The sequence below is a fragment of the Lepidochelys olivacea genome (genome assembly GCF_965140295.1).
Source record: "Lepidochelys olivacea isolate rLepOli2 genome assembly, chromosome: 10".
Lineage (NCBI taxonomy): Eukaryota > Metazoa > Chordata > Testudines > Cheloniidae > Lepidochelys > Lepidochelys olivacea.
In genome coordinates, this window is record NC_140420.1 from 52,194,536 (window position 1) to 52,222,267 (window position 27,732).

The 27,732-nt window shown below is 41.8% G+C and overlaps 1 protein-coding gene across 1 annotated transcript in view; it reads right to left on the reverse strand.

Moving 5' to 3' along the window:
- RAB8B (RAB8B, member RAS oncogene family) overlaps nucleotides 1-27,732 on the reverse strand; it is a 47,358-nt gene that overhangs the window by 19,130 nt on the left and 496 nt on the right. Inside the window, exon 2 of the mRNA XM_084640563.1 lies at nucleotides 1,970-2,030. Within this exon, the coding sequence (XP_084496689.1) occupies nucleotides 1,970-2,030 (61 nt within the window). The remainder of the gene's footprint in view (nucleotides 1-1,969; nucleotides 2,031-27,732) is intronic.

Consider the following 27,732-nt stretch of genomic DNA (forward strand, 5'->3'; position numbering starts at 1 on the left):
ACAATTTTAACGAAAACAAACCTGATTTTAAAAAACTTGAATGTTTTTAACTAAAAACAAATTTAAATGCTTGTTTTGTTAAAATACCTTTGGTAAACGCAATAACCAAACAATCATTCATTTTCTGATATAGCTGTAAAACTAATCTGAAATGTTTTCAAAATAAATCACTTTAAAAATGTGTAGTGTGTACCTTCTAAAAATGAAACCTACATCTCTCTCTGAGTTGTGAAGAATATGTATTAAGGTTATAAAAACCAACAAGAATGCACTTTTATGTAGAAATCCATGATTAAATCAAGTCTTCACGAGTAGTGATTTAAATCAATTTGGATTTAAAATCAAGTCCACCCTGGGAAATAGTAAAAAAGAGAAATCAAATTTTCAGTTAAGAAACTGACACGGCATCAGTCAACTGAGACTCAGTACTGCATGGCCCTGCTTACAGGAACAAGTGTAAGCAATTCTTCTGAGGCAGTTTCTATACATTTTAGCCTGTATTAAACAAAAAAGTGTGCCCCAAGAAGTCATTAAAAACAAATACAGGATAGGACAATTTCATGCATAATTAAGAATTAGGACCAACCACCATAGGATAGCAGTCAGTAAAGTTTCTTGGATGCTGCTTCAAGGAAACTGGCCATGTGAGGATAAGACAAGTTTTAACCAGTGAGCTCAGGAAGTGTATGAATGTCAACTGCACCACAGGCAGCTAAATTCCAGATGTCTGTGGAAGTCTGCTGGCTAATTTCTCAACACTGTATGGATATGGATAACATTTGGACACCAACAGATAAAAGAAGATTTAGCTAGTGATGGTGACTTTTCATTACATGGAAATGTTAAATCAGTGATACTCAGACATCAGTGTTTCAGGAGCCAAATTCGCCATCATCATTACCCAAGAGACACACAGTAGTATGAATTCACTGTTTAATTTTCTATAGTACTATATATTTTTATACATATTATTCTCACAGAAAATAAGGTAATTTAATACAAGTTGATAATGTAATTGGTTAACATCGTAAAAGCATCCCGATTGGTTAATAATTAAAATCACAGTGTTTTAATATGTGCTGCAAAGAGCCACAGGCAACACATTAAAAAGCCCCTTGTGACTCACAAGCCTCAGTCTGAGTATCACTGCATTAAACCAAGTGTCAGAAAGGGCTCATTCCAGCCCCCCCTTAAAATATATCAGCAAGCACCTGATATTTTAAGTGGAAAAACCGTTGTAGCATTTAGTGGTCTGCCTGAATCCATCTGACAATCCCTGTGATGATAGGACACCAGTCCTTCCTTCCCCCATGACCCAAGAACTTTTGACAATCCCCATTTCCCATTATGCAGTCTGACTCCAGGCACCAATACATTAAACATCCATCCAACACAAATTAGATTTAAAACAAAACAAAAAAACAAAAAAAAATAAAAAAATAAAAAACAAAAAAACCTAGCAGCTCTCACTGCTTAGTCTAGGATTGTGCTGTTAGGAGAACCTTTTCTCTAAGAACAAGGTGGCAGATAGCTATTGTACGAGAGCTTACCACAAGTTTTACAGCTTCTCCATCACTCAGGGCTTGTCTACATTACCTGCAGGATCGAGGGGCAGCGATCGATCCAGCGGGGGTCGATTTATCATGTCTAGTCTAGACGCAATAAATCGACCGCCGAGCACTCTTCCATCAACTCCTGTACTCCACCGGAGCGAGAGGCATAGGTGGAGTCAATGGGGGAGCGTCAGCTGTTGACTCACCACAGTGAAGACACCGCGGTGAGTAGATTTAAGTATATCGACTTCAGCTATGTTATTCACGTAGCTGAAGTTGCGCAACTTAGATCGATCCTCCACCATAGTGTAGACCAGGCCGAAGTCTGCCCTGTTTATGCTATTGCACTCTACTGCCCATGAGTAATTGAGCCTGACTGAAAACTTATTTTATTTACATTGCTTTGTAATACTTACCATATTTGTAGCTTAATTTTCTTTCCATCTAGTTCTATTGTTCTGATTTTAAAATCAATTCCTGGCAGAGAGAAACATATAAGTTTAATGAAAAAAGGAAATAAATATTCAATTTTCTATTCATTGCTCTGAAATAAAAGTAAGGGTCATGGTAGGAAAGCAGTAAAGATTCTGAAGTTGTTACTCTCAAATTACTCTGCTGAATTTGTACAGAAAACTAGACACTGAAGTTAATGGCGCTATGCTAGTTTATACCAGTTCAAGATCTCACCCCAACATCCCTCTACTTATTTATACTGTAGGACCAAAGTTTTCAGAAGTAGCCACAAATTTTGGGTGCCCAATTAGAGAGAAAGGCCCAACTATCAAAAGTTCTGACTATCCTGAAGTTTAACCAAAGTCCATGGGAGTCCTGGGTGCTCAACACGTCTGAAAAATTCAGCCTTACAGTACCTTAAACTGGCCTTCTAATATTAGTGGCTACTTTAGAATGAAATAAGCCCAAATTTTCAAATCAGAAGCTGCAGGAGAGGGGTAAGGCACTTTATAGTCAAACAAAGGAAAGCGTTACTCTTATCAGAGCTCCATGAACTAGCTGAGCGGCGGCAGACCAGCTGAGCAGCACACAGCAGGAGTTGCCTGGGATTGGCGAGTATCTGAGTGTGTGTTTGCTGGGAGGGCAGTTTGAAAGCCCTGAGCGAGTGCCTGATTGGGTGGTAGCCTGCAGGGGGCGGGTATTGGGGGTGTCTGTCTGTTTCAGGGAAGCCTGGCTGTTTAAAAATAGCCAGAGCTCCGCGAACCAGCTGAGCAGCGGGGAACAGCAGAGCAGCACACAGCAGAAGTTTGCCTAGGAGTTTGCCTGGGGTGAGCCCAGTGAGGCTTACATCTTGCCAGTTTCTCTGAGGAAGCTCATAGTAGGAAGGTCATGTGTGTGTGTGTGGGGGGGGGGGGGGGTGTTCAGCTATTGTGACCTGCACTGGATATGCCATGTTTGTCTTTCTTCCACAGGACAGAAGCGACTTTGTCTGTACAAAGTGCAAGCTAGTATCCATATTGGAAGAGAAGATTGAAGGTCTGGAGCAACAGATATCGACCCTGTGTTGCATACGAGAATCTGAGGATTTCCTGGACAAAAGTCATGATATGCTTCTTAGGGCACAAAGCTCTAAAGATTTAGAGCAGGTTGCACAGCGGAGCCAAGAAGCCAGTGAAGAAGCTTGGCAACATGTGACCTCCAGAAGAAGGGGGAATGTCCGGGTAACAGCAACGCAGACACAGGTAAGTAATTGTTTTCATGTTCTCGCCACAGGTACCATTGCGGAGAGTAGACCAGATGATACGTCTGGGGGGAGAAAGCAGAAGGAGACTCCGCTGATTGGAAGGCATGAGATGCGATGTCCTGAGGTTGTGGGTTCCATGACCACCACTCACAAGAGAAGGAGGCGGGTGGTGGTGGTCGGGGACACTCTCCTCAGGGGGACTGAGTCATCTATCTGCCGCCCTGACTGGGAAAACAGAGAAGTCTGCTGCTAGCCAGGGGCTAAGATTCACGATGTGACGGAGAGACTGCTGAGATGCATCAAGTCCTCGGATCGCTACCCCTTCCTGCTTCTCCACGTGGGCACCAATGATACTGCCAAGAATGACCTTGAGCGGATCACTGTGGACTACGTGGCTCTGGGAAAAAGGATAAAGGAGTTTGAGGCGCAAGTGGTGTTCTCGTCCATCCTCCCCGTGGAAGGAAAAGGCCGGGGTAGGGAACGTCGAATCGTGGAAGTCAACGAATGGCTACGCAGGTGGTGTCGGAGAGAAGGCTTTGGATTCTTTGACCATGGGATGCTGTTCCATGAAGGAGGAGTGCTGGGCAGAGATGGGCTCCACCTAACGAAGAGATGGAAGAGCATCTTTGCGAGCAGGCTGGCTAACCTAGTGAGGAGGGCTTTAAACTAGGTTCACCGGGGGAAGGAGACCAAAGCCCTGAGGTAAGTGGGCAAGCAGGATACCGGGAGGAAGCACAGGCAGGAATGTCTGTGAGGGGAGGGCTCCTATCTCATACTGAGAATGAGGGGCGATCAGCAGGTTATCTCAAGTGCCTATATACAAATGCACAAAGCCTTGGAAACAAGCAAGGAGAACTGGAGGTCCTGGTGAAGACAAGGAATTATGACGTGATTGGAATAACAGACTTGGTGGGATAACTCACATGACTGGAGTACTGTCATGGATGGTTATAAACTGTTCAGGAAGGACAGGCAGGGCAGAAAAGGTGGGGGAGTAGCACTGTATGTAAGGGAGCAGTATGACTGCTCAGAGCTCCGGTATGAAACTGCAGAAAAACCTGAGTGTCTCTGGATTAAGTTTAGAAGTGTGAGCAACAAGAGTGATGTAGTGGCGGGAGTCTGCTATAGACCACCGGACCAGGGGGATGAGGTGGATGAGGCTTTCTTCCGGCAACTCGCAGAAGCTACTAGATCGCACGCCTTGGTTCTCATGGGCGACTTTAAACATCCTGATATCTGCTGGGAGAGCACTACAGCGGTGCACAGACAATCCAGGAAGTTTTTGGAAAACGTAGGGGACAATTTCCTGGTGCAAGTGCTGGAGGAGCCAACTAGGGGGAGAGCTTTTCTTGACCTGCTGCTCACAAACCGCGAAGAATTAGCAGGGGAAGCAAAAGTGGATGGGAATCTGGGAGGCAGTGACCATGAGTTGGTCGAGTTCAGGATCCTGACACAGGGAAGAAAGGTAAGCAGCAGAATACGGACCCTGGACTTCAGGAAAGCAGACTTCGACTCCCTCAGGGAACTGATGGGTAGGATCCCCTGGGGGAATAATGAGGGAGAAAGGAGTCCAGGAGAGCTGGCTGTATTTCAAAGAATCCCTATTGAGGTTACAGGGACAAACCATCCCGATGTGTCGAAAGAATAGTAAATATGGCAGGCGACCAGCTCGGCTTAACAATGAAATCCTTGCAGATCTTAAACATAAAAAAGAAGCTTACAAGAAGTGGAAGCTTGGACAAATGACCAGGGAAGAGTATAAAAATGTTGCTCGGGCATGTAGGAATGAAATCAGGAGGGCCAAACCGCACCTGGAGCTGCAGCTAGCGAGAGATGTTAAGAGTAACAAGAAGGGTTTCTTCAGGTATGTTGGCAACAAGAAGAAAGCCAAGGAAAGTGTGGGCCCCTTACTGAATGAGGGAGGCAACCTAGTGACAGAGGATGTGGAAAAAGCTAATGTACTCAATGCTTTTTTTTGCCTCTGTCTTCACGAACAAGGTCAGCTCCCAGACTGCTGCGCTGGGCAACACAGCATGCGGAGTAGGTGGCCAGCCCTCTGTGGAGAAAGAAGCGATTAGGGACTATTTAGAAAAGCTGGACGTGCACAAGTCTATGGGGCTGGATGCATTGCATCCAAGAGTCCTAAAGGAGTTGGCAGCTGTGATTGCAGAGCCATTGGCCATTATCTTTGAAAACTCATGGCGACCGGGGGAAGTCCCAGATGACTGGAAAAAGGCTAATGTAGTGCCCATCTTTAGAAAAGGGAAGGAGGAGGATCCTGGGAACTACAGGCCAGTCAGCCTCACCTCAGTCCCCGGAAAAATCATGAGCAGGTCCTCAAGGAATCAATCCTGAAGCACTTACATGAGAGGAAAGTGATCAGGAACAGTCAGCATGGATTCACCAAGGGAAGGTCATGCCTGACTAATCTAATCGCCTTCTATGATGAGATTACTGGTTCTGTGGATGAAGGGAAAGCAGTGGATGTATTGTTTCTTGACTTTAGCAAAGCTTTTGACACGGTCTCCCACAGTATTCTTGTCAACAAGTTAAAGAAGTATGGGCTGGATGAATGCACTAGAAGGTGGGTAGAAAGTTGGCTAGATTGTTGGGCTCAACGGGCAGTGATCAATGGCTCCATGTCTAGATGGCAGCCGGTATCAAGTGGAGTGCCCCAAGGGTCGGTCCTGGGGCCGGTTTTGTTCAATATCTTCATAAATGATTTGGAGGATGGTGTGGATTGCACTCTCAGCAAATTTGCGGATGATACTAAACTAGGAAGAGTGGTAGATACGGTGGCAGGTAGGGATAGGATACAGAGGGACCTAGACAAATTGGAGGACTGGGCCAAAAGAAATCTGATGAGGTTCAACAAGGGTAAGTGCAGGGTCCTGCACTTAGGACAGAAGAATCCAATGCACCGCTACAGACTAGGGACCAAACGGCTAGGCAGCAGTTCTGCGGAAAAGGACCTAGGGTTGACAGTGGACGAGAAGCTGGATATGAATCAACAGCGTGCCCTTGTTGCCAAGAAAGCCAATGGCATTTTGGGATGTATAAGTAGGGGCATAGCCAGCAGATGGAGGGACGTGATCGTTCCCCTCTATTCGACATTGGTGAGGCCTTATCTGGAGTATTGTGTCCAGTTTTGGGCCCCACACTACAAGAAGGATGTGGAAAAATTGGAGAGAGTCCAGCGAAGGGCAACAAAAATTATTAGGAGTCTGGAACACATGACTTATGAGGAGAGGCTGAGGGAACTGGGATTGTTTAGTCTGCAGAAGAGAAGAATGAGAGGGGATTGGATAGCTGCTTTCAACTACCTGAGAGGTGGTTCCAAAGAGGATGGATCTAGACTATTCTCAGTGGTAGAAGATGACAGGACAAGGAGTAATGGTCTCTAGTTGCAATGGGGGAGGTTTAGGTTGGATATTAGGAAAAAATTTTTCACTAGGAGGGTGGTGAAACACTGGAATGCGTTACCTAGGGAGATGGTAGAATCTCCTTCCTTAGAAGTTTTTAAGGTCAGGCTTGACAAATCCCTGGCTGGGATGATTTAATTGGGGATTGGTACTGCTTTGAGCAGGGTGTTGGACTAGATGACCTCCTGAGGCCCCTTCCAACCCTGATATTCTATGATTCTATCTGCAAACCAGATGTATAGGCTGGTCCGTAAATGATGCCTACTGCAATAGATCATGGAGATATATAATACACACACACACACACAGAGTATATAAAAGCACTCAAGGTTCACTTTTCAAAATTTTACCCCAAGTCTTGTTTTCTAGATTAAGTCATAACCTCACAAATGTAGTAAGGAAATGCTACGTTAGTTCTGTAGTTATGAAAATAAAGTAAGTTGCATACACTATGGTTAAAACTGGCAGTAACTTTATATATTATGGGTAGAATTTTCAATATCACCTATTAGAATCTGAGAATGTGATCATAAAAACAACGGATCTAGGAGTTAAGACTATGATTTCCAAATGGATTAGTGATTTGGGCATCTTGGTTTTTGGATGTCTAACTTGGTATCTGAAAAAAATCAAGCTCTCTTACATTGACACCAAGCACCCATTATTTATAAGTCAGAACCCTTTTAAGTCTGCTACAGCCCCTAGATTACCAATCCAGTTTGAAAATCATGGCCCCATTTCTTTTCCTAAATAAATTACCCAACATTTAATCACGGTCTATGATCCATATGGATTTTCCTCTAATATACATTTGACAATAGCCATTTAATGGACAGCTACATTTAGTGAAGAAAATTCTGTTTCTAGCATCAAGGGCTTATATACAGCTAAAAATAGGAAGTTCCAGGATTTTTTATATTGCAATTGAGTTTGAAGATGACACATCAGTATACAAATGCGTGAATCACTTGAACTTTGACTTACATACTCAGGAGGTGGAAACATTTTGATTTTGTGAAGATGCCACCAAATTTCAGCTGTTCAATATCAGATGCAATGAAGTGAGGATATGAAATTTAAAGCAACACTAGTTTGTAAGAATGTATGTTGTCACTACAAACACCACATTAATATTTTGATACTGCATGAACTTTTACTGATAACACTGTTCTAACTTAATGTAATGACTCTAGCTATAGTCAACTCCAGATATTAATTTAATTATTCATGATTCATTAACAAGTTTCAAAGTTATTGAGAAATTAGATTAGTTCATCAACTTCACTTTTATGTCAATTTAGCAAGGCACTTCTGTTACGGATTTTCATGTCCTTTCAAGTTACGCCCAGGATTACCATAACTGAAATTAGAAAAAAAATACATATTTTCACATAACATTTAATAGCACTGTGCGTCCAGCACCCTGCTAGTTTCTATAATCAGATTCTCTTGTTTATTGAAGAGGTGTGTGTTTACAGCAATCGGGGAGGGGGAAAAAACATGTTAAAAATATGAATGGATTAAAAAAAATTTCCAAGTTTCTACATTTGGAAACTTTCTGAATTAGCTTGGCTGCCATCGCAAAGCACTTTACAAGTGTTGGAATTTAAATTTAACGTTTTTACTAAAACTGAAAACACTAATGCAATATCCACTTCTCTTCTAAAAAAAGAATATTATGGACAATAGCAATTTAAGTCAGAGGGTTTTAAGAGTTCCTTATTCATCATCTCTAGGCCTGAAGTTTTAATGATAATTATAACAAGTGTCAAGCAAAGAAAAAAAAGGTTCTGAAACTAGCGTGGTTTAAAATCATTAGTTCACAATGCACAAGAAACGAAGACCATACCAACAAGAGCTGCAGTTTAAGATGTTTCAAATAAAGCCCCAGAAGGGCCAGGTTTCCTGAGGTATGGGCATATGTTGCACACTCAAACCAAGCACATTGTGTGCCCCGATCCACTCTGGTGAACACTGGATAATCTCTTCTGGTTAGTATTTTCCCTGAAAAAAAAATTTATACAACCATAATCTGACCTACTCTAAAACTCAGGATTTCTTGGCACAAAACAGCTCTACAGAATCCAAAAAAAGACCATGTTAAATGCATCTGCGCTGAAAGTGAAAAATTTTAAGAATCTAAAAACAAGGAACAGGTAGTGAGAAAAACCATGAGCCTCACAGTTACAATGAAAAGTACAAAAAAAAAATCAAATAAGTGACTGCAGCATTCTGAGAGGCTTAAGTGAATTAGAAATGGACATTTCCTTTGTTCTTCACTACAGTAACAGGAAGTGGTGAGCTGCACCCATTTGCACAGATCTAGTGACATGTGCTACCACTTCCTGCTGTATACACTGCATGGCTAAGCATGTGCAGCACTTTGGTTACTGAAGTCAGATTATAGCATAACATATAGCTGAGACTCTAACATTTCATAGATTGACCTACCAACTTGTAAAAATCCATTTTAATTTCAGCAACATAGCAGATTTCCGCCCCCCCACACTCCTTAACCACACATTAAGAAGCAGAGGTTTCCATCCACTGGAAGTAAAAAACACTAATCTGGAAGATTCCCTACACTTTTTTAAACTGTAACCAGAGATAAACAAAGTACTGTTGCAACTGAAAGGGGCACATAACTGTCACAGCTCTAAAATACAGTATGTAATGTTACTCAGCCTTGAAGGAAAACCATGTTTGGATATACACATGCCACTGGCCTGCTGGGTGATCTAGGGCAAGTCTTCGCCTCCAGGCCTGTTTTTCTCCTGTCAAATAGGGTTAATGATCTTTGGAAAGAGCTTTGAGACTGGCAGATGAAGAACTCTATCAGAGCTAGGCATATCAACTTTTCCTGTAGAATAGGGTATTTATTGCAGGAATAATAAGCTCCCTTCCTCACAGGCCAGCCAAAAACTTAACTAGAAGAAAATCCAACACATCTGGACAAGCAGAAGCCTTTCAGATTTGGAACAGAGAAGAGTGAGGATTAAGTGAGGGGACAAGGAGCAAGGGGGTTGGATGGGTCGGGGGTTCTGAGGGGGGCAGTCAGGGCGTAGGGGCCAGGCTGTTTGCAGAGGCATAGCTTTCCCTACCCAGCCCTCCATACTATTTTGCACCCCGATGTGGCCCTTGAGCCAAAAAGTTTGCCCACCCCTGCTCTACACAGTGTACAGTCACAATGCTTCCCACTTCTAGCAGTGGGATACATGCCCAGTAAACTCCTAGCACCTAATGTGTTTAAGAAATTTAAAGAGCCAATACTTACTTCTTGGCAAGTTGATGCTGCAGAAATCAGTGTCCATGTAACTGCCAACCATCTGCATGGAAGCAGTGAGGAACCAGTTTTTGATTTACCAATTAAATACTCAAGACTCAACTACTGCACAGTGCTTGCTCAGAATCCTAGTATACAGCAAAATTGTAAATGGCTGAATAGGACATAGCTATTTACAGAGTGGTAGCTACTAGCTGCCTGGTCAGAAAGGACTATGAAAGCATTCTTCATTTAAGAGAAATAAAAGCCTTGGACAGTAACACCCAATAGCATATCTGAACTACAGCATATGTGAGGATGGCATTTTATTTGTTTTTGGATGAGGACCTCAACTGCATAAACACACACAGCCACTGTTGTGGAAAGGAAAGGGAAGTGAAGTTAGGTGAAATATCTACCAAGTCCAGTTATTAGCTGTTTGCCATGAACTGCTAGTGCCCCTGAGTACAGCTTTTATGGGATGCTCCTGTGAACTCCAGCTGCAGCAAACAGCAGTTCCAGTCAGGTGGAATATATTGCTGTTACATAATAGGTATATCATGGAACATTTAGGATGGACATCATGGGTAGGCTAGAAAACTCAGTTAAGAACTTCCCTTTGGGATTGCCACAGATTTACAATGTGTAGGTTTAGTGCTGAATTAAATAGTTTTCTACATCCCATGCACAGATAACATTAGAAGTTAGTTAAGGACTTCATATCTTTGCTTCCCCAAGTAAAATCCATTAGATCTTTGTCTATGGTATTTACATATAAATGCAACCATGGCCTTTTAAATAGGCAGTCTGACAATTCTATTAGTATTCTTGTTATATGGTCTCAGCCCATTCTCTCATTTTTCTGAAAAATGTCAATGGAAAGACTACAGACCAGAAAAACCGAGATTTTTCAGTGGGAGTTTCCCCAGTATGAAGGGCAGCAATACTCTAGTGCTTATTACCAGAGAATATGGACTGCAATAAACAGGAAAATTACAAGAGGGGAACAGAGTCTCAAAATAGAAAGCTGCCTTCCCCTTTAAGGGGTGTGTTGGGGACTATGATCCAAGTCCACACAGCAGCCTCCACCTTAACAGTTTCACCTCTAAGGTGACTCTGGTCTTTGTATAGCCCTGCCCCCAAGTGTGGTTTTTGTTGTTGTTGTTTGTTTTTTTAGGACAGGGTTGAGATGGCAGAGGAAGATAAGGCTTGCTGTCTCCTCTTAATAAACAGGACAAGCAGTCACTTTTGGGACACCCAGAGGAACACAGACAGGCGGAGAAACTGCAGTAACAGCAAACAAGGGATACCTACACTAGCAAGTTTGTAAGACTTACTGAAACAGGAAATCAGAACCATTAAGAGGAGAAATATCCACTGCTATTTGACTGGAAGGCAGCAAGCCTTGAGTGATTTTTTTTTTTTTTTTAAAAGAAGCTGTACAATCTCCTGAACATACAAGGCTTCCTTACCACTTAGATCCATGCCAAGGAGTTCCATTTTATTTGTATAGGGTACAAATGAAGGCTTCAGACAGAATTTGGGCTCTAGTAAGTTGCATTTCCATTCAACATTGGAAATTTTCACTTAAAGTGCAAATATTTGAAACTTAAAGTCAGCATATTTTTACTGGGGGAAAAAAACCATGCTGCAGCTAGCATAGCTGTCTTGTGTTCCTTTGGCTCTTGTAAGCAGAGTAAAATTTACAAAAAAAAGTCTTAGAGCTCTTCAGGAGACCAAGATCGTTAGCTTGTTGTATGGGCCTGCTCAGAACCAGAGCACAGGATGAGAAAAAGTTCATGCATACTCAAACCCAGCTTTTGTATGGTGTCAAGTTACAGCTGAAGAACTCCACCACTTGTAGTACAATACTGGCAATGTAAAATTAAACAACTTTTAAGACAGATCTAAGCTTTGGGCCTACTTTAAGGAGAAGCAAAAAGATATCCACCGTAACTTATTTAGGTTTTATTTATTTATTTTTAAAAGGTCACCCAATACTGTAGCATGTGAACACCATAAATCTACCAATCTAGACCTCTATGAATATTAGCTGGGAAGAAGGCTACTGAGGATCTATCAACCGCAGAGGCCTACTAAAGACAAAATCCAAACTGGTTTCTAACTCAGCTGTTCAAAGATAATCAATTATGTTCTCTCTTCCCACCCCTCACGTTTAAGCTCCCAATGGATTGGAAACAGAATATTGCTGTAGAATTCCTGACGGAAAAACACTGAGGATATATGCTCATTACAGGTTCTGCCTTTTGGTGACAGCAAGCAATTGTTAGATGTGCACATAAATCAGTGCTATTCGGCAGTAATACTAGCGATATAGTTTAGATTCTTCTGAAAGTTAAAGTATGTTCACAATACAGTGAATATGTTTTTGCTGATTCTTAAGTGGGTAGGTTTGAGTTCTGCAAGACTGCAAGCCTATAGCACACTCCAAGATATTACTAAAGCATGACTCTCACAACAAACTGCTGCCAGTGACATTTGCTTTTAATTATACCTTGAAGAGTTGCAAGCAAGCAATGCTGAACCCTAAGCAGATTCTAATTTACATGCCTCGCTAAGTGCATGAGTATTAATCGTGTGCAGATGTATCTGCATATGATTATATGCATATATGAGTCTTTTGGGAGACAGTTGAAAAGTTTTAATACCTTCCAATCAGATTCCAAGCACCAGTCAGCCAGCTGTGTTGCTCTCTGGACAACAAGATAGTCAAGAACTCATTACTTGCCACATGCATTCCTCACACCATTTCTAAAGAGTTCAGGATGTCTGCTTCATTGCCTTAAGGAGAAATCTGTAGGCAAAGAGTACGTGCCTGCTCCAATTTAGACTCTCTTAAGCAGATATATATTATCCCTAGTTTTGATAAATTCCTAGAAACATCAGCTAAGTTGTATTAAAAGGAAAGTTTGAGGGAACATCTTACTCTGCCTCATTATCAGACACAAGATATACTGAGCCTATAAAATAAAAAAAAATAGCACCTCACAAAAATTGCATTTATATTAGGTCCTCATAACAGGGTTTTGAGTAAAGAGGTGGCATGTAAGAAAGTTACAGCGTGAGAGGCGGGGTCAGACTATAACAGTGAGGGTAGAGTGCACTTGCAACATCTTAGCGTCATACAGTGCTGAATGCAAAAGAGCGAAGTCTAATCATTTTGAACTTTAACATTTGGGTTTACTCCCAAACATCTGCAAGACATTTTACACACAAATGCAACCAGTTATTCAGCCTTTTGAAAGTTAGGGACCCATGTTTTTGGTGGGGTTTTCTCTTGTGTTTTCTTTTAAAAGAACAGTTGTTACTTCCAGAGTCTGGAAGTCTCAGCAAAATGCTCTTTTAATGACAATCAGCACTAGTCAGCCAAGAGCAACTCTAGGCACTCCCTCCTGTTCATCTAACTTCTAGCTTGGGCAGCAAGAAAGTCAGGACAAAAATTCTGGTTTCCCATGTGATGGTACGTGGAGCAACTACCACCTAACCAACCCAAGAGAGGCCTAATGAAGCTGATATTTCAAGAGCCTTGATCCCCTCAGTTGAAGATTTTTTCAGAGGACAGCCTACCTCCCATTCAGCCACATTTATCTCACCTTGCAAGATACTATAAAACCCTCAGCTTCATGGAGAAAAAAGGTGGAGTAGGGGGAGACATAAAACAGATATAGTTAAGGCCAATTTAGATAAGATGACAAAGAATGCAAATATGTGTATGTAGAACATGAAAAGATTTCCTACTCCGAAGCACTTGAGACTTGTTAACCAGATCAGACCAATGCTCACAATGGAGTAAAGCTAGCTGTAGGTTCCTCTGGCACCTGTCTCCTTGGCTAAGAGAAGCTATCCTACTATGGTTTGAAAAAGGAAAGAATCTATCTTCAGTGAAGGGAAGTGACATACTTTCTGTGTTAAATCTTTAACCATCAGCACAGAACTAGGATTCTCCCCTAAAGTATACTTGGAAACTGTTAGTCTTTTACATATCAGTGACCTACAGCATAAACAGGTCAGAATACCAGGATCTCACATCTAGTGTTCAGTTGACTGTCTCATGGTTCGGCTTACTTACCTCAGTGATCCTGTCAGGACCACTGCCAAAAGGAATGCATGTACCAAGTGTTCTGCTATGAGGAACAGGAGAGGGCCACCCAGAACCAAATTCAGTTTCCAAGCAAGGAGCACAGCCAGGGATACCTCCCCAAAAGGTCTTTTTGCAGAAAGCAGAGCTCACACACCATACCTTGGATTGACCTTTGCACTAAATAATTTAAGACACTGAAAGCAAGCTGAGTCCAACTTTTAAATTACAAGACACAATGGCGGTAGGAACTTTCATTTGGTTGTAACTTTGTTCGACATGAGTCAACGTTCACTGTCCCCCTTCAGTAACACTTTTTAAAGCATGTTTTAGGGTAAGGGCGGTTTAACAAACATGAAAACAGGATTTCTGGCCTCTGAACAACTCCCCATACTGTCTGCAACCAAGATACTGCAACATTATGCTAGTGCATTATAAAAGGAAAAGCAGCTAGTCTGTTTTCGCTGTCTATTTTCATGAGCAAACCACAGTAAGCAAACAGTCACTGGTGAAGTCAACTTAGCCTGACATTTTTATGTTGTAATAATTTAAGAAAGCATTAGCAACAAATAAGTGCTTGTTTCGGATGTATTGTTTTTAGCTCAATATCCTTTTAAGATGGCATTGATAACTTAATCATTTAGAGTAGTCGTCCCTACAAACTCAACATGCAATTTTCATAAGACATTCCAAAGTCAGCCAGCTTCCTTCAAACAGTTAATGTATTGTTCAAATAGAATCATGCATGCAAGTGACCTCCTCATTAAAATGTATGAAGATTCCACTCTGAGAAAAGCCCATTGCGTAAGCAGGATGGCATGCAGCATATGAAATTTTCTGTGTTGAACATAGGACTCTGGCCTTGAAGTTTAGTTCTGCAGAAAGTAACTTTCGCTTTAGAGGAACTTCAAAGCTTTCTGAATCAAGGATCTAACCACATCCTTGTGGGCATGACAACAAGAACTAGCCTCCTGCATCAGAATGGCATATATTGGACCCGAAAGTCACCAGCTCTAAGCCAGCTGAAGTCAGGATCACTGCAGAGATAGCAGCCTTTATTTTTTTTGGCAAGTACTCAAGTAGAATTCCCCTGAAGCACCTTTTGATAACAGAACTGCTTGGAAGCCCAGTCCACTCTTCCTATTCCCCCTTCTGCTTTTTCCCCCAGCAGTAAAGTGACATTTAAAACCACAGGCTAAAAGACATTTTGAAAAGCTGTTTTCTTTGCCTATGTTACCCACACTGTTTCTGACTATTACCATCTAAAATTAATTCTTCAACATTTATATTTTTTACTCAGTTGGGAGGATGAAAACAGCATAATGTTTCATTTTTATCTAGACAATTTCACTTCTCGATCTCATTCTCCTACTAAGTTGCAGAGTTTGCAAACACTGCAGGGGAACGTTTAGAGACTATTTCCATGGAAACTTTAGTTTCAGGGTAACAATCCTGGTATATCTGATTCTGGGTGGTTTGGTTTTTGTTTTAGTTTTAAATAACTCATTGAAGCAGGCAGATGAGGGCAATATAAAGAGAACCACCATCCAAACTATCTATAGGCTTAGCTGATGTTATAAAGTATGTCAAATTGAGGGCATGAAAATCTTATTTTTCCCTTATCCCACATTTGTAAAGGTCAACCTCTTGTCTAAGAAATATATGAAAACATACACTGTCATATAAGAAAACATACTGGTAGATTCCTGAAAAGAGGAATTTAGCGGCTCGTAGTGTTCAGTGCATAGCCATGATTAGTACATAACTAAAAGCTTTACGAGGGCTTTTAATCAGGCTCAAATAAAATTAGGAGCCTCAGAAGACAAAATGCTGAAAAGAGGCCAAAGGTTCATCACATATTGTAATTAGACTTGTGATATTAAAGTGATCCTGGAACACCACAGGTGGCACAACAAAATCGCTAGATGTTAAGGAATTAAACTTAAAAAAGGGGGAGCAGATATGAAATTACAAGGATAAAACAGACATCCACAATCTGGAGCCAGCTAATATGTGAAGATGTTCAGAGAAAACATCCCTTTTATGTTTCAGTATCACATTGAACAAGCTATTGTTCTAGTTTATCTTCACAAAATGTGAATGACCATCAGTAGGACTTTAAAAGTTTACTTGACAGCTGTAACCCAAGGACAAAGTACGTAAGCAAGCATGAAAGATATCCATGTTACCAAATCTCTTAAAGTTTAAAGGAAAAAGCCTGTTTGAAAATGTGTTACAATTAAATACACTATTTAATTAGCTCTAAAAGCCTTTTAAATGAGTACCTCCATTTTTTCACTGCATCTCCAAGAACTGAACATTTCACTGGAAATCTAAACTTAGCCCTATGCTCATCAGAGTGTCCTATTAGGGTGTACAGATACACCATTCATGTAAAAAAGCAAAGCCATACAACCTAGCTGTTGGGAATTACATCAGGATTGACCTTGAAGACTACAGGTACAATTCTGCTTTACTGAAGTCAATGGAAGTTAAGTTATGCAGCCAGAGCTTCACCACTTACCTTTTGTAGCCTTCAGGTAATCAGTGAGAGAATTTTACAGCTTTCCAACCCCTTTTGGCAGCTAAAAGGAAGACAATATTTTCTAATCCCTACCACCAATCAAAACACTTAGTTCTTGCAAGAGGTTTGTGCAAGGCATGTCCGCTACTTTACCACTCCCCCATGGCCTCCATTTTTGGGAAGTTTCAGAGTAACAGCCGTGTTAGTCTGTATTCGCAAAAAGAAAAGGAGTACTAGTGGCACCTTAGAGACTAACCAATTTATTTGAGCATAAGCTTTCGTGAGCTACAGCTCACTTCATCGGATGCATACTGTGGAAACTGCAGCAGACTTTATATATACACACAGAGAATATGAAACAATACCTCCTCCCACCCCACTGTCCTGCTGGTAATAGCTTATCTAAAGTGATCATCAGGTGGGCCATTTCCAGCACAAATCCAGGTTTTCTCACCCTCCACCCCCCCACACAAATTCACTCTCCTGCTGGTGATAGCCCATCCAAAGTGACAACTCTTTACACAATGTGCATGACAATCAAGTTGGGCTATTTCCTGCACAAATCCAGGTTCTCTCACATCCCCCACACCCCCATACACACACAAACTCACTCTCCTGCTGGTAATAGCTCATCCAAACTGACCACTCTCCAAGTTTAAATCCAAGTTAAACCAGAACATCGGGGGGGGGGGGGGGTAGGAAAAAACAAGAGGACACAGGCTACCTTGCATAATGACTTAGCCACTCCCAGTCTCTATTTAAGCCTAAATTAATAGTATCCAATTTGCAAATGAATTCCAATTCAGCAGTTTCTCGCTGGAATCTGGATTTGAAGTTTTTTTGTTTTAAGATAGCGACCTTCATGTCTGTGATTGCGTGACCAGAGAGATTGAAGTGTTCTCTGACTGGTTTATGAATGTTATAATTCTTGACATCTGATTTGTGTCCATTTATTCTTTTACATAGAGACTGTCCAGTTTGACCAATGTACATGGCAGAGGGGCATTGCTGGCACATGATGGCATATATCACATTGGTGGATGTGCAGGTGAACGAGCCTCTGATAGCGTGGCTGTTATTAGGCCCTGTGATGGTGTCCCCTGAATAGATATGTGGGCACAGTTGGCAACGGGCTTTGTTGCAAGGATAAGTTCCTGGGTTAGTGGTTCTGTTGTGTGGTATGTGGTTGTTGGTGAGTATTTGCTTCAGGTTGCGGGGCTGTCTGTAGGCAAGGACTGGCCTGTCTCCCAAGATTTGTGAGAGTGCTGGGTCATCCTTTAGGATAGGTTGTAGATCCTTAATAATGCGTTGGAGGGGTTTTAGTTGGGGGCTGAAGGTGACGGCTAGTGGCGTTCTGTTATTTTCTTTGTTAGGCCTGTCCTGTAGTAGGTAACTTCTGGCTCTATCAATCTGTTTCTTTACTTCTGCAGGTGGGTATTGTAGTTGTAAGAAAGCTTGACAGAGATCTTGTAGGTGTTTGTCTCTGTCTGAGGGGTTGGAGCAAATGCGGTTGTATCACAGAGCTTGGCTGTAGACGATGGATCGTGTGGTGTGGTCAGGGTGAAAGCTGGAGGCATGCAGGTAGGAATAGCGGTCAGTAGGTTTCCGGTATAGGGTGGTGTTTATGTGACCATTGTTTATTAGCACTGTAGTGTCCAGGAAGTGGATCTCTTGTGTGGACTGGACCAGGCTGAGGTTGGTGGTGGGATGGAAATTGTTGAAATCATGGTGGAATTCCTCAAGGGCTTCTTTTCCATGGGTCCAGATGATGAAGATGTCATCAATATAGCGCAAGTAGAGTAGGGGCTTTAGGGGACGAGAGCTGAGGAAGCGTTGTTCTAAATCAGCCATAAAAATGTTGGCATACTGTGGGGCCATGCAGGTACCCATAGCAGTGCCGCTGATCTGAAGGTATACATTGTCCCCAAATGTGAAATAGTTATGGGTAAGGACAAAGTCACAAAGTTCAGCCACCAGGTTAGCCGTGACATTATCGGGGATAGTGTTCTTGATGGCTTGTAGTCCATCTTTGTGTGGAATGTTGGTGTAGAGGGCTTCTACATCCACAGTGGCCAGGATGGTGTTATCAGGAAGATCACCGATGGACTGAAGTTTCCTCAGGAAGTCAGTGGTGTCTCGAAGGTAGCTGGGAGTGCTGGTAGCATAGGGCCTGAGGAGGGAGTCTACATAGCCAGACAATCCTGCTGTCAGGGTGCCAATGCCTGAGATGATGGGGCGCCCAGGATTTCCAGGTTTATGGATCTTGGGTAGTAGATAGAATATCCCAGGTCGGGGTTCCAGGGGTGTGTCTGTGCGGATTTGATCTTGTGCTTTTTCAGGAAGTTTCTTGAGCAAATGCTGTAGTTGCTTTTGGTAACTCTCAGTGGGATCATAGGGTAATGGCTTGTAGAAACTCGTGTTGGAGAGCTGCCGAGCAGCCTCTTGTTCATATTCCGACCTATTCATGATGACGACAGCACCTCCTTTGTCAGCCTTTTTGATTATGATGTCAGAGTTGTTTCTGAGGCTGTGGATGGCATTATGTTCCGCATGGCTGAGGTTATGGGGCAAGTGATGCTGCTTTTCCACAATTTCAGCTCACGAAAGCTTATGCTCAAATAAATTGGTTAGTCTCTAAGGTGCCACAAGTACTCCTTTTCATTTTTGGGAACTAACCCCAATGAACATTGAATCCTGCCTCTTTACCTTGCTCAGAACTTGCGAAAGCCACAACAGAGGGAAACTGACTTCACCCTTATCATTTTCACTGTTGCCAACAGCAATGGGTTCCCAATAACAGTTGTTAAGAACATAAGAATTGTCATACTGAGTCAGAGCAATGGTCCATCTAGCCTAGTTTCCCCATCTTCTGAGAAGTGGCCAGTGCCAGATGCTTCAGAAGGAATGAGCAGAACAGGAGAATTTATGAAGAGATCCATCCGTCCCCTGTCATGCAGTCCCATCTTTTAGCAGTCAGAGATTTACGAACACCCAAAGCATGGGATTGCATCCCTGACCCTCTTGGCTAATAGCCAAATACTTTTTAGCCTTCACAACATCCTCTGGCAATGAATTCGACACGTTGACACTGCACTGTGTGAAGGAGTACTTCCTTACGTTTGTTTTAAGCCTGCTGCCTACTAATTTCATTGGGTGACCCCTGGTTGCTGTGTTATGTGAAGGAATAAATAACTCTTCCTTATTCATTTTCTCCATAACATTCACGATTTTATAGATCTCTTTTCTAAGCTAAAGAGTCCCAGTCTTTTAAATCTCTCCTCATATGGCTGTTCCATACCCCTAATCATTTCTGTTGCCAGTCTCTGTACTTTTTCCAATTCTAATATACTTTTTTGGTGATAGGGTGACCAGAGCTGCACGAAGTATTAAAGATTGGGCATACAATGTATTATGATATTTTCTGTCTTATTTATCCCTTTCCTAACGGGCCCTAACATTGTTAGCTTTTTTGCTTGCTGATACATATTGAGCAACTAATACCAGTCATTTTATATTCTGCTGTTGCAACTTGGGAGAACCAAAGGAGCTCTCTTTATAACTATGAGTTTTGTGTTTTTTAATTGAGATCTGATTGTATAGACTTTGACAGCTGTTCATGAAAACTTCCTACAGGCCATTATGCAACAGGGTTATCCGTTGGAAAGCTCTAGGGAAAAAACAAAATCACATACACACACACCAGGACCACAAAGTCCCTTACTGCATCCTCCAAGGACAAGAAAGAACTTCTTCCAATGTGAAGATTTTGGTTTTTTGATTTTGAGTTCAAAGTCAAGAAACTAAAACGAATGATGCGCAACTCTATATTCACACAGAAGCTTTACACTCATGTAACTTCTTAGAAATAATGGCGTTAGTCCCAATTTAGCCCCAAGTGAGAACTCATCTTTGCAAACAGGGTTATTTAATCGAACACTGAAACGTTTTGAAGATAAAAGTGACAGTTTGTCCTTAGAGGCTTCAACAGGAAATTTTAGATGTTTACATCAACAATGTTAATTTGTACTACAATCTCAAAGATTAAAATCAAGCAATACCTCACTTTGAACACAGCATGTGTTCTTCGCCATGTGAATCGTACTATGAACTTCAGCCAACTTTTAAAAAAGAAAGCCAGGTCAAGACAAATACCACCACTAAAAAGACAGCTTAAAGTGACAAACTGCAGAACTGTTATTTTCAACTCCTATTAAAACAGGAGCAAGACTATTAAGGAGCCTAGATAATAGTAATCACTTTTTTAAATGCCTTACAATACATTCCTGATAGCATATGCTAACGAACTACAAGTTTCATATTTGTTCCTAAATTTATTAAGTGTTAATCTAGTCTTAAACAAAAATTGTTTATTCAGAGCAGGCTACCAACACTGCTTCAGTCTGCCCCTCTGTTGGTCAAATAATCAGGCAACACAACCATGACAGCTCCATCTGCCAGTTAAAAGTGGGGATGAAAGAGTTAGACATCTGTCATGTTATTTCAGGGTAACACGCAAAGACAAAGCAGCAATATCATTTTTAATACAAACCAAGCAATTTCACTCAACATTGATTTGCTTTTATTGTAGAGCACAGAAAGTGTAAGTAGTGTCATTTTAATAATAATAAAAAAGGGTTGCAACCTAAGATGTCCCCTGTATTGATTAATGTACACTGTGGAACATTCAAAGCTAGGTACCTCAATATGTTTATTCACCTATAATGCACCCAGAAGATTGCTTCTCTTGACCAAGAGAAGTCTCCTAAACAACACAATGCCATCTTTCCTGCTGACTCAGGCCTCACAATTGTGTCTGCAGCTTCATCCTGAATCTTCCTCTTGCTGCACATTTGCCTATCACCACCCCTGTAATATTGTTTATTTCTCTCAAGCAAGCCTCCACTTCCTCACACCTTGTCCTGTCTTCAAGTCTCACTCCTCAAGACTCCTGCACACATAGCCCACTAATGCAAAGCAGCACCACCTTGTCACCCCCTTCAGACAGTTCCACTGGCGCCTTCATTTAAGAAAACTAATTTTAAAGAGGAGCTACAAGTTCTTGCCACCAACCCACTTCTGAATATTCTTTCCCTATTCTTCCATCACTGTCTCTGCTGTTTCTTTCCACCACCATCTCATCAGCAATGAACTTTCCATCTATAGCTCCTGACATCAACAATAGCCCAACTGAAATTTTCCTCTTCATCAAAGCTTCAGCACTCCCTCTTTTTGGCCTATGACAATTCACTCTCTTTACATAACTCTCCTTCACTAACTTGTATCAGAATATTCAGTCTGGTATAATTTAACAATAAAATGTGTTGAAGTAGTTTCTATTAAAGGCTATTACTGCGGCTGAAGTTTCATTCAAGGGAGAAGTGGATATTTAGTATACTTTGGATTACACTAATTTGACAAGCTAAAGTCAGTATACATATGCTTAACTTTTTTTGGATGGCCCTGTTTTTCAAGAATGAAGCCAAGGAAAAAGGTACCTCTAAAAAGTGAGGCAATTTGTTCTAACTATCAGGTACAGTACACTCTAGATGACTTTTTTGAAATAAAATGGATCCAGTTCTGCTAGACAGCACTACTCAAACAGCAAGCTAGATAATTGCAGACTATTAGACTGTCATTCAACACTATGCACAGTAAATTCTGTAATAGCACTGTGTACACTTTAGGACCCAGACTTTAGAATCAGTAATTGATAGGACCAGCAAAACACATATTCTATATTTTGGATAATTTATCTTATCAGCTTTCACAGGAATTTAAGTTGCTTTATATAGGAGTTGTTGGGCTAAGCAAGCTGGCTCCATTTATTTGATTGAATTTTACTTCCCTTTTAGTTGTGTGTGAAAGCAAGAGTTTCCACTCAAGGAAGCAGTAGTGTCAAGTCCAAGTTAGCAGTGAGTTTCCCCTGCAGAAAGATGTAAAGACAGAAAAGTGGAACCCTGCTTACTATTAGAGTAACTGAGGAAAAGGGACCTCTTTCTAAGACGGAGAAAGACAAAAAGGTAGTTAAGTAAAGAGACAGCATGAACACAGTTGTAGTCGGAGGGAAGGAAAAAAGGGGGGGGCAGAAATCAGGGGGACTAGTTGCAAGCATCCAGGCAAACACCTGTATTCAGCATGAGGTATATTCTCCTTTCCCCCACAGCCCACAGTGTGGGCCGGGGGGGAGGGGAAATCCATAAAACCAAGGGTTCAGAACATCAACAGAGCACCTTCAGTCTTGAAAGGCCCACACAAGGACACAAGCATATAACTTCAGTGGTGATTTAATTCTGCAATTGGTAGAAATGAAATTGACAGATTACCACATTCCCCACCTTCTTCTCAGCTATTAAAAAAAAAATCAGACAGAATAACTTCTAATGCTGTGGTGACTGAAACTGCTAAGTGACAATGGAGGTCGTGATTGGGAAACAGTAGAAGCAACCAGAGAAATGTCTTGCAACAGCACAAGATGGGCCTAAGCTGCTATGACTCAGAAAAGGCAGAATTCCATAGCTAGGAATGGATCTGAGGCTGAAAAGGAAAATTTAAAGACCACCACAATGCAGTCAAAACCAAAAACCCACACACAAACACCTCACTAACCCCTCTTCCACCCACTCCCACACAAATGGAGTCTAGCATAAGGCTAATTCATACAGTAAAAAGGCAAGACATCACATATTGAAAAGATATCATGTCAGATCTCAAAAATTAAGCCAGCTCCAGCTTGTCAGTACCTGAACAGAGACTAAGAAAGAGTATGTCTACACTCAAATTTCCACGTGCCCTACGCAGCTGCGTGCTTTGTATATGGGTAAGGACAGCCCTTTAAGTATGTCTCCTTGAGCTGGGACTCACACCCCCAGCTCAAAGTGTAGACATACCCCATTTCTCCTAAGGGTGCCACCAAGTAGTATTAGATGGTGCTCCAAATTATGGTAGATTCCATGCACAACATGATGCTGGGGATCACCATGTTGTTGGAGATATCTTCTTCTGAAGGTCACATGAAGCCAGTATTCTGACAGCTTCAATTCCTGTAGCTAGATTTTTTTCCCCCCCGATTTACTCCCATTTGGATACTGCATTGTGTTTTTCCACCCTTGAGATAGCTGCATTTTAATCATGGGAGAAATAATTCAATTTATTATATACAGCAATCAAGATCCTTCAGGATGGACAGCACTACATGTATGATGTGTTATTTAGCATTGTAAAACTGATTCTGTTAGTTAGATCAGACAGCAAGCTTTTAAGAGGATACCATCCCTTTAAGTAGAAGGTCTAGACGTTGTTCTAAACCAGTGGTGGGCAACCTGCGACCCCTCATGGTAGGCTGCTGGCGGGCCACCAGACCATTTGTTTACATTTACATGGCTGCCCGCAGCTCCCAGTAGCTGTGGTTCGCCGTTCCGGACAATGGGAGCTGTGGGAAGCGGCGGCCAGCCCACGCTGCTTCCCGCAGCTCCCATTGGCCGGGAACGGCAAACCGTGGCCACTGGGAGCTATGGGTGGCTGTGCAATCGTAAACAAACAGTTTGGCAGCCTAACTATGCGGCCCACAGGTTGCCCACCAGTGTACTAAAGCAAGCAAGCAAGCAAAAACCACATACACACCCAGGTCTTAGAACAATGACCTACACCTGAGATTAGAGAATGCTCCATTTTGTACAGTCTCTGTTTGGGCATTTGTCAGCACTTCGGATACAATCAGTTTCCCCTATAGTAACTCAGTTTCCATCTGTGAAGTCTTCCATAAACCAACAGGGGAGGAAACACAATTACAAAAATAGGAAAATGCAATTGTAAAAGCCCAATCAACGGGGCAGATCTTAAAACTACCAGTAAATTTGTCAAATTGATGAGACTTAAAGTTAGCATCTTTTTAAAACCCAAAATAAAAAACAGGGAGGGAAGGAAGAGTGAGGGAAAAAAAAGGAACACATTAAGCTGACCTAGGCAAGATAGAGAAAAGTAGTGTCATATATATACAAAAAGTATCTTTAAAATCCAAAGCAGACCAATGAAATTGCACTTAAGCTTTAAGGAACTAAGCAGAAGACCATGAAGTATAAACAGGAAAGCTTGTGAGAGACAGAATATGAATGCTGCTCAATTTACTTTATCCAGTTCTTTCTGTAACTATAAACACAGGAATAGGTTCAGTATCTAACCTGTGCACTGTTTTTTTGGAGCTGAGTATGCTGCTTTTTAAAAACATTTCTATGACCCAAACTTCTTATTCAACTGAATACACAGTGGAAAAAAGCCTTTAGAAAAGCCACTAATCAAACTCTTATTACATTCTGAAAATGGCTGCAGAAGAAACAAGGAATTTTTTCCCTTCCTTATAAAGAATTAAAACAAATCTAACCTTTGTGCTTTGTTTTAATTCCCTTCCCCCCACCTTTAAAAAAAAAACAACCCCTAGACCTGTCATAGCATCAAGTCTCGTCTTCCCTGGAGAATTCTTGGAACTCTGATAGGTTTCAGAGTAACAGCCGTGTTAGTCCGCATCAGAGTTCCAAAAAGAAAAGGAGGACTTGTGGCACCTTAGAGACTAACCAATTTATTTGAGCAAAAGCTTTCGTGAGCTGTAGCTACACGTGTAGCTCACGAAAGCTTTTGCTCAAATAAATTGGTTAGTCTCTAAGGTGCCACAAGTCCTCCTTTTCTTTTTGGAACTCTGATACGGACTATCTGCTCTCAGTCCTTAAAAGATTAAGTCTACCCTTTCAGTTAACAGAGACATTTTTTCTCCCAAATGGTGATTAATTAGTCCTAACACAAAAATATCATTCAGGCTACTTAAAACTAGATACTTCCTATCTTAGTCAGAATTCACTTCCTCTGTAGCCAGTATCTCATAACACCAGCAGTCCATCAAGTCTCCAGGGTAACAAAACATGAATATTAGAGAGAAGACATTTCAGATCTTCTTTACTCACAAAATACAAGGAGCATAAACGTTGTTTCTCCATGCCAGGTCACCTTTACTTACGTTTCCAGAAAATAAAAAGTTTTATTCTTTCAGATGAGCATGGATTTCATGGTGCCAAGCACTAGCTACGTGCATAATGATTTAGTCTTCAGTTGTAAAGATATTATGCATATCTTTGCTTTCATAACGCAAGTAGCATCAGACTATTTACATGAATAAAGTTAAGCATGAATTTAAGCGTTTGGAGGATTGGGACATAAGCCTAATATTTCAGTAACAACACATTTATATCTAATACAGCAAAGGTCTTATAAAAATTCTCTTTGCTCAATTTAAACTGACAGTCAATGTGAAAATATCTAATACAACAGACTATTATGTTAAACAGTTAAGTCATGCATATCTCAGTAATTTTTGGGACACTACTGTTGCAAAAGTATCTGTGCTTTAAAAAAAGCAAAGAGAGAGAGAGACTACCTTGAGAATTTTTCTTAAATTACATAAAAAATACTAACTTTAATCATAAGAAAAGCCACTCGAAATCTCAGACACTCAATATACACATTCATATGTACTCCACTCTTATGGAACTAAAAAGTCTAAGACAATTATTAATATTACCCATAATCAATAAAATCAACTAGCCTTCAACTGTGACTATAGATTACTATAAAGAAAAGGAGTACTTGTGGCACCTTAGAGACTAACCAATTTATTTGAGCATGAGCTTTCGTGAGCTACAGCTCACTTCATCGGATGCTGTAGCTCACAAAAGCTCATGCTCAAATAAATTGGTTAGTCTCTAAGGTGCCACAAGTACTCCTTTTCTTTTTGCGAATACAGACTAACACGGCTGTTACTCTGAAACCTATAGATTACTATAATTGTTTACTCCCTGTAATCAAGTAGGTTTTTTTTAAAATACAATTTGAGCAATACCCAGTTTAAGCAGTTTGAGTCTTCTTCCATTTCCTGATAACTTGCATATGCACATCACAGAGAATTTCGCAAGCAACAGGGAAACAGTTAGGAGGACAGCTCCTGAACAGCCTAGAAAAACCGCCCCCCCCCCTTCAAACCAAGAGTGTCATGTTCTGGATTTTGTTTTCAGTTCAGTCTTGGGTCAATATTTTAAAGAGCATTTCTAAAACATCCTATCCTATTAAAGTGATTTCCATTACTGGGAGAGCAAGATGGTCCAGGGAGTTTATACAACTGCCAACAGTTAGCCATTTCTCAAGTCACATGAAAACATTTTACATTCAAATCTGGATGATCTGATTGAAGAACGAGCTAGGTATGTAAGTGTCAGAGAAACTGCTTTGAGGGGGAAAAAAAAGGTGTAGCTGTTTGTTTTCCTGCAAGACTGAAATATGATAGTTTATATTTATCCATTATGGTCTCCACTGTCCACTCCACTTAGAGAGCCCAGAATTTGTCCTCAGAATTTAACTCCTTTGGGGTAAGGGGTCTTTTTGTTCTGTGTTTGTGCAGCACCGAGCACAACAGAGTCCTGATCAATGACTGGGGCTCCTAGGTCTTATTTACAAAGTGATTTAACAACAAAGCGGGCAAAGTTCAATGTTTTGAGCAGATTGCCAGTCACCGCTACAAGGTTTGGGCGGAGAGCTCAGCAAAGGGCACCTCCCTAATGACTTGTCAAGTTGCTAAACAAGGGGGAAATGCATATAGCGGTCTCGAAACCGCAGCCGGAGATGAACAAGTCAGCGCGCGGTAATGCACTTCGCCAGAGATTGTGCGAACCGCAGCCTCGAGCCAGCTCCGAGGAGGCGGCTGAGCAGCTGGGAGCCAGGAAAAGGGGACTCGGGAGGGGGAGAAGTTTCACTCCCTCTTACCTCCCGCAGACGGGCAGAGGGCAGCCAGGCGGGCTTGCGGGATGCCGTGGAGAGGGGCGGCCTGACCAGCAGGCTCCACGGGGCAGGAGGAAGTGCCCCAGGCTGGCATCTCTCCCCCGATCCCCTGAGCACGGAAGGGCCCGGCTTCCCCGGCACTTGACTGGCTCCGAGCGAGGCGGAGACCCACCTCACGGGCACTCGCTCGCTCCATGACAGCTAACCCGACGGCGACCAGTGTAGCCGGGCCACCACGAAGCCGCCTGACCCCGCGGGGAACCAGCGCTAAGAGGGAAAGCCCAGGCCACTTCCCTTCCCACTAGACTCTCTCTGCCCAGCCCCCACAGCGGTACCAGGGGCAGGCGGCATTCGGGCAGCC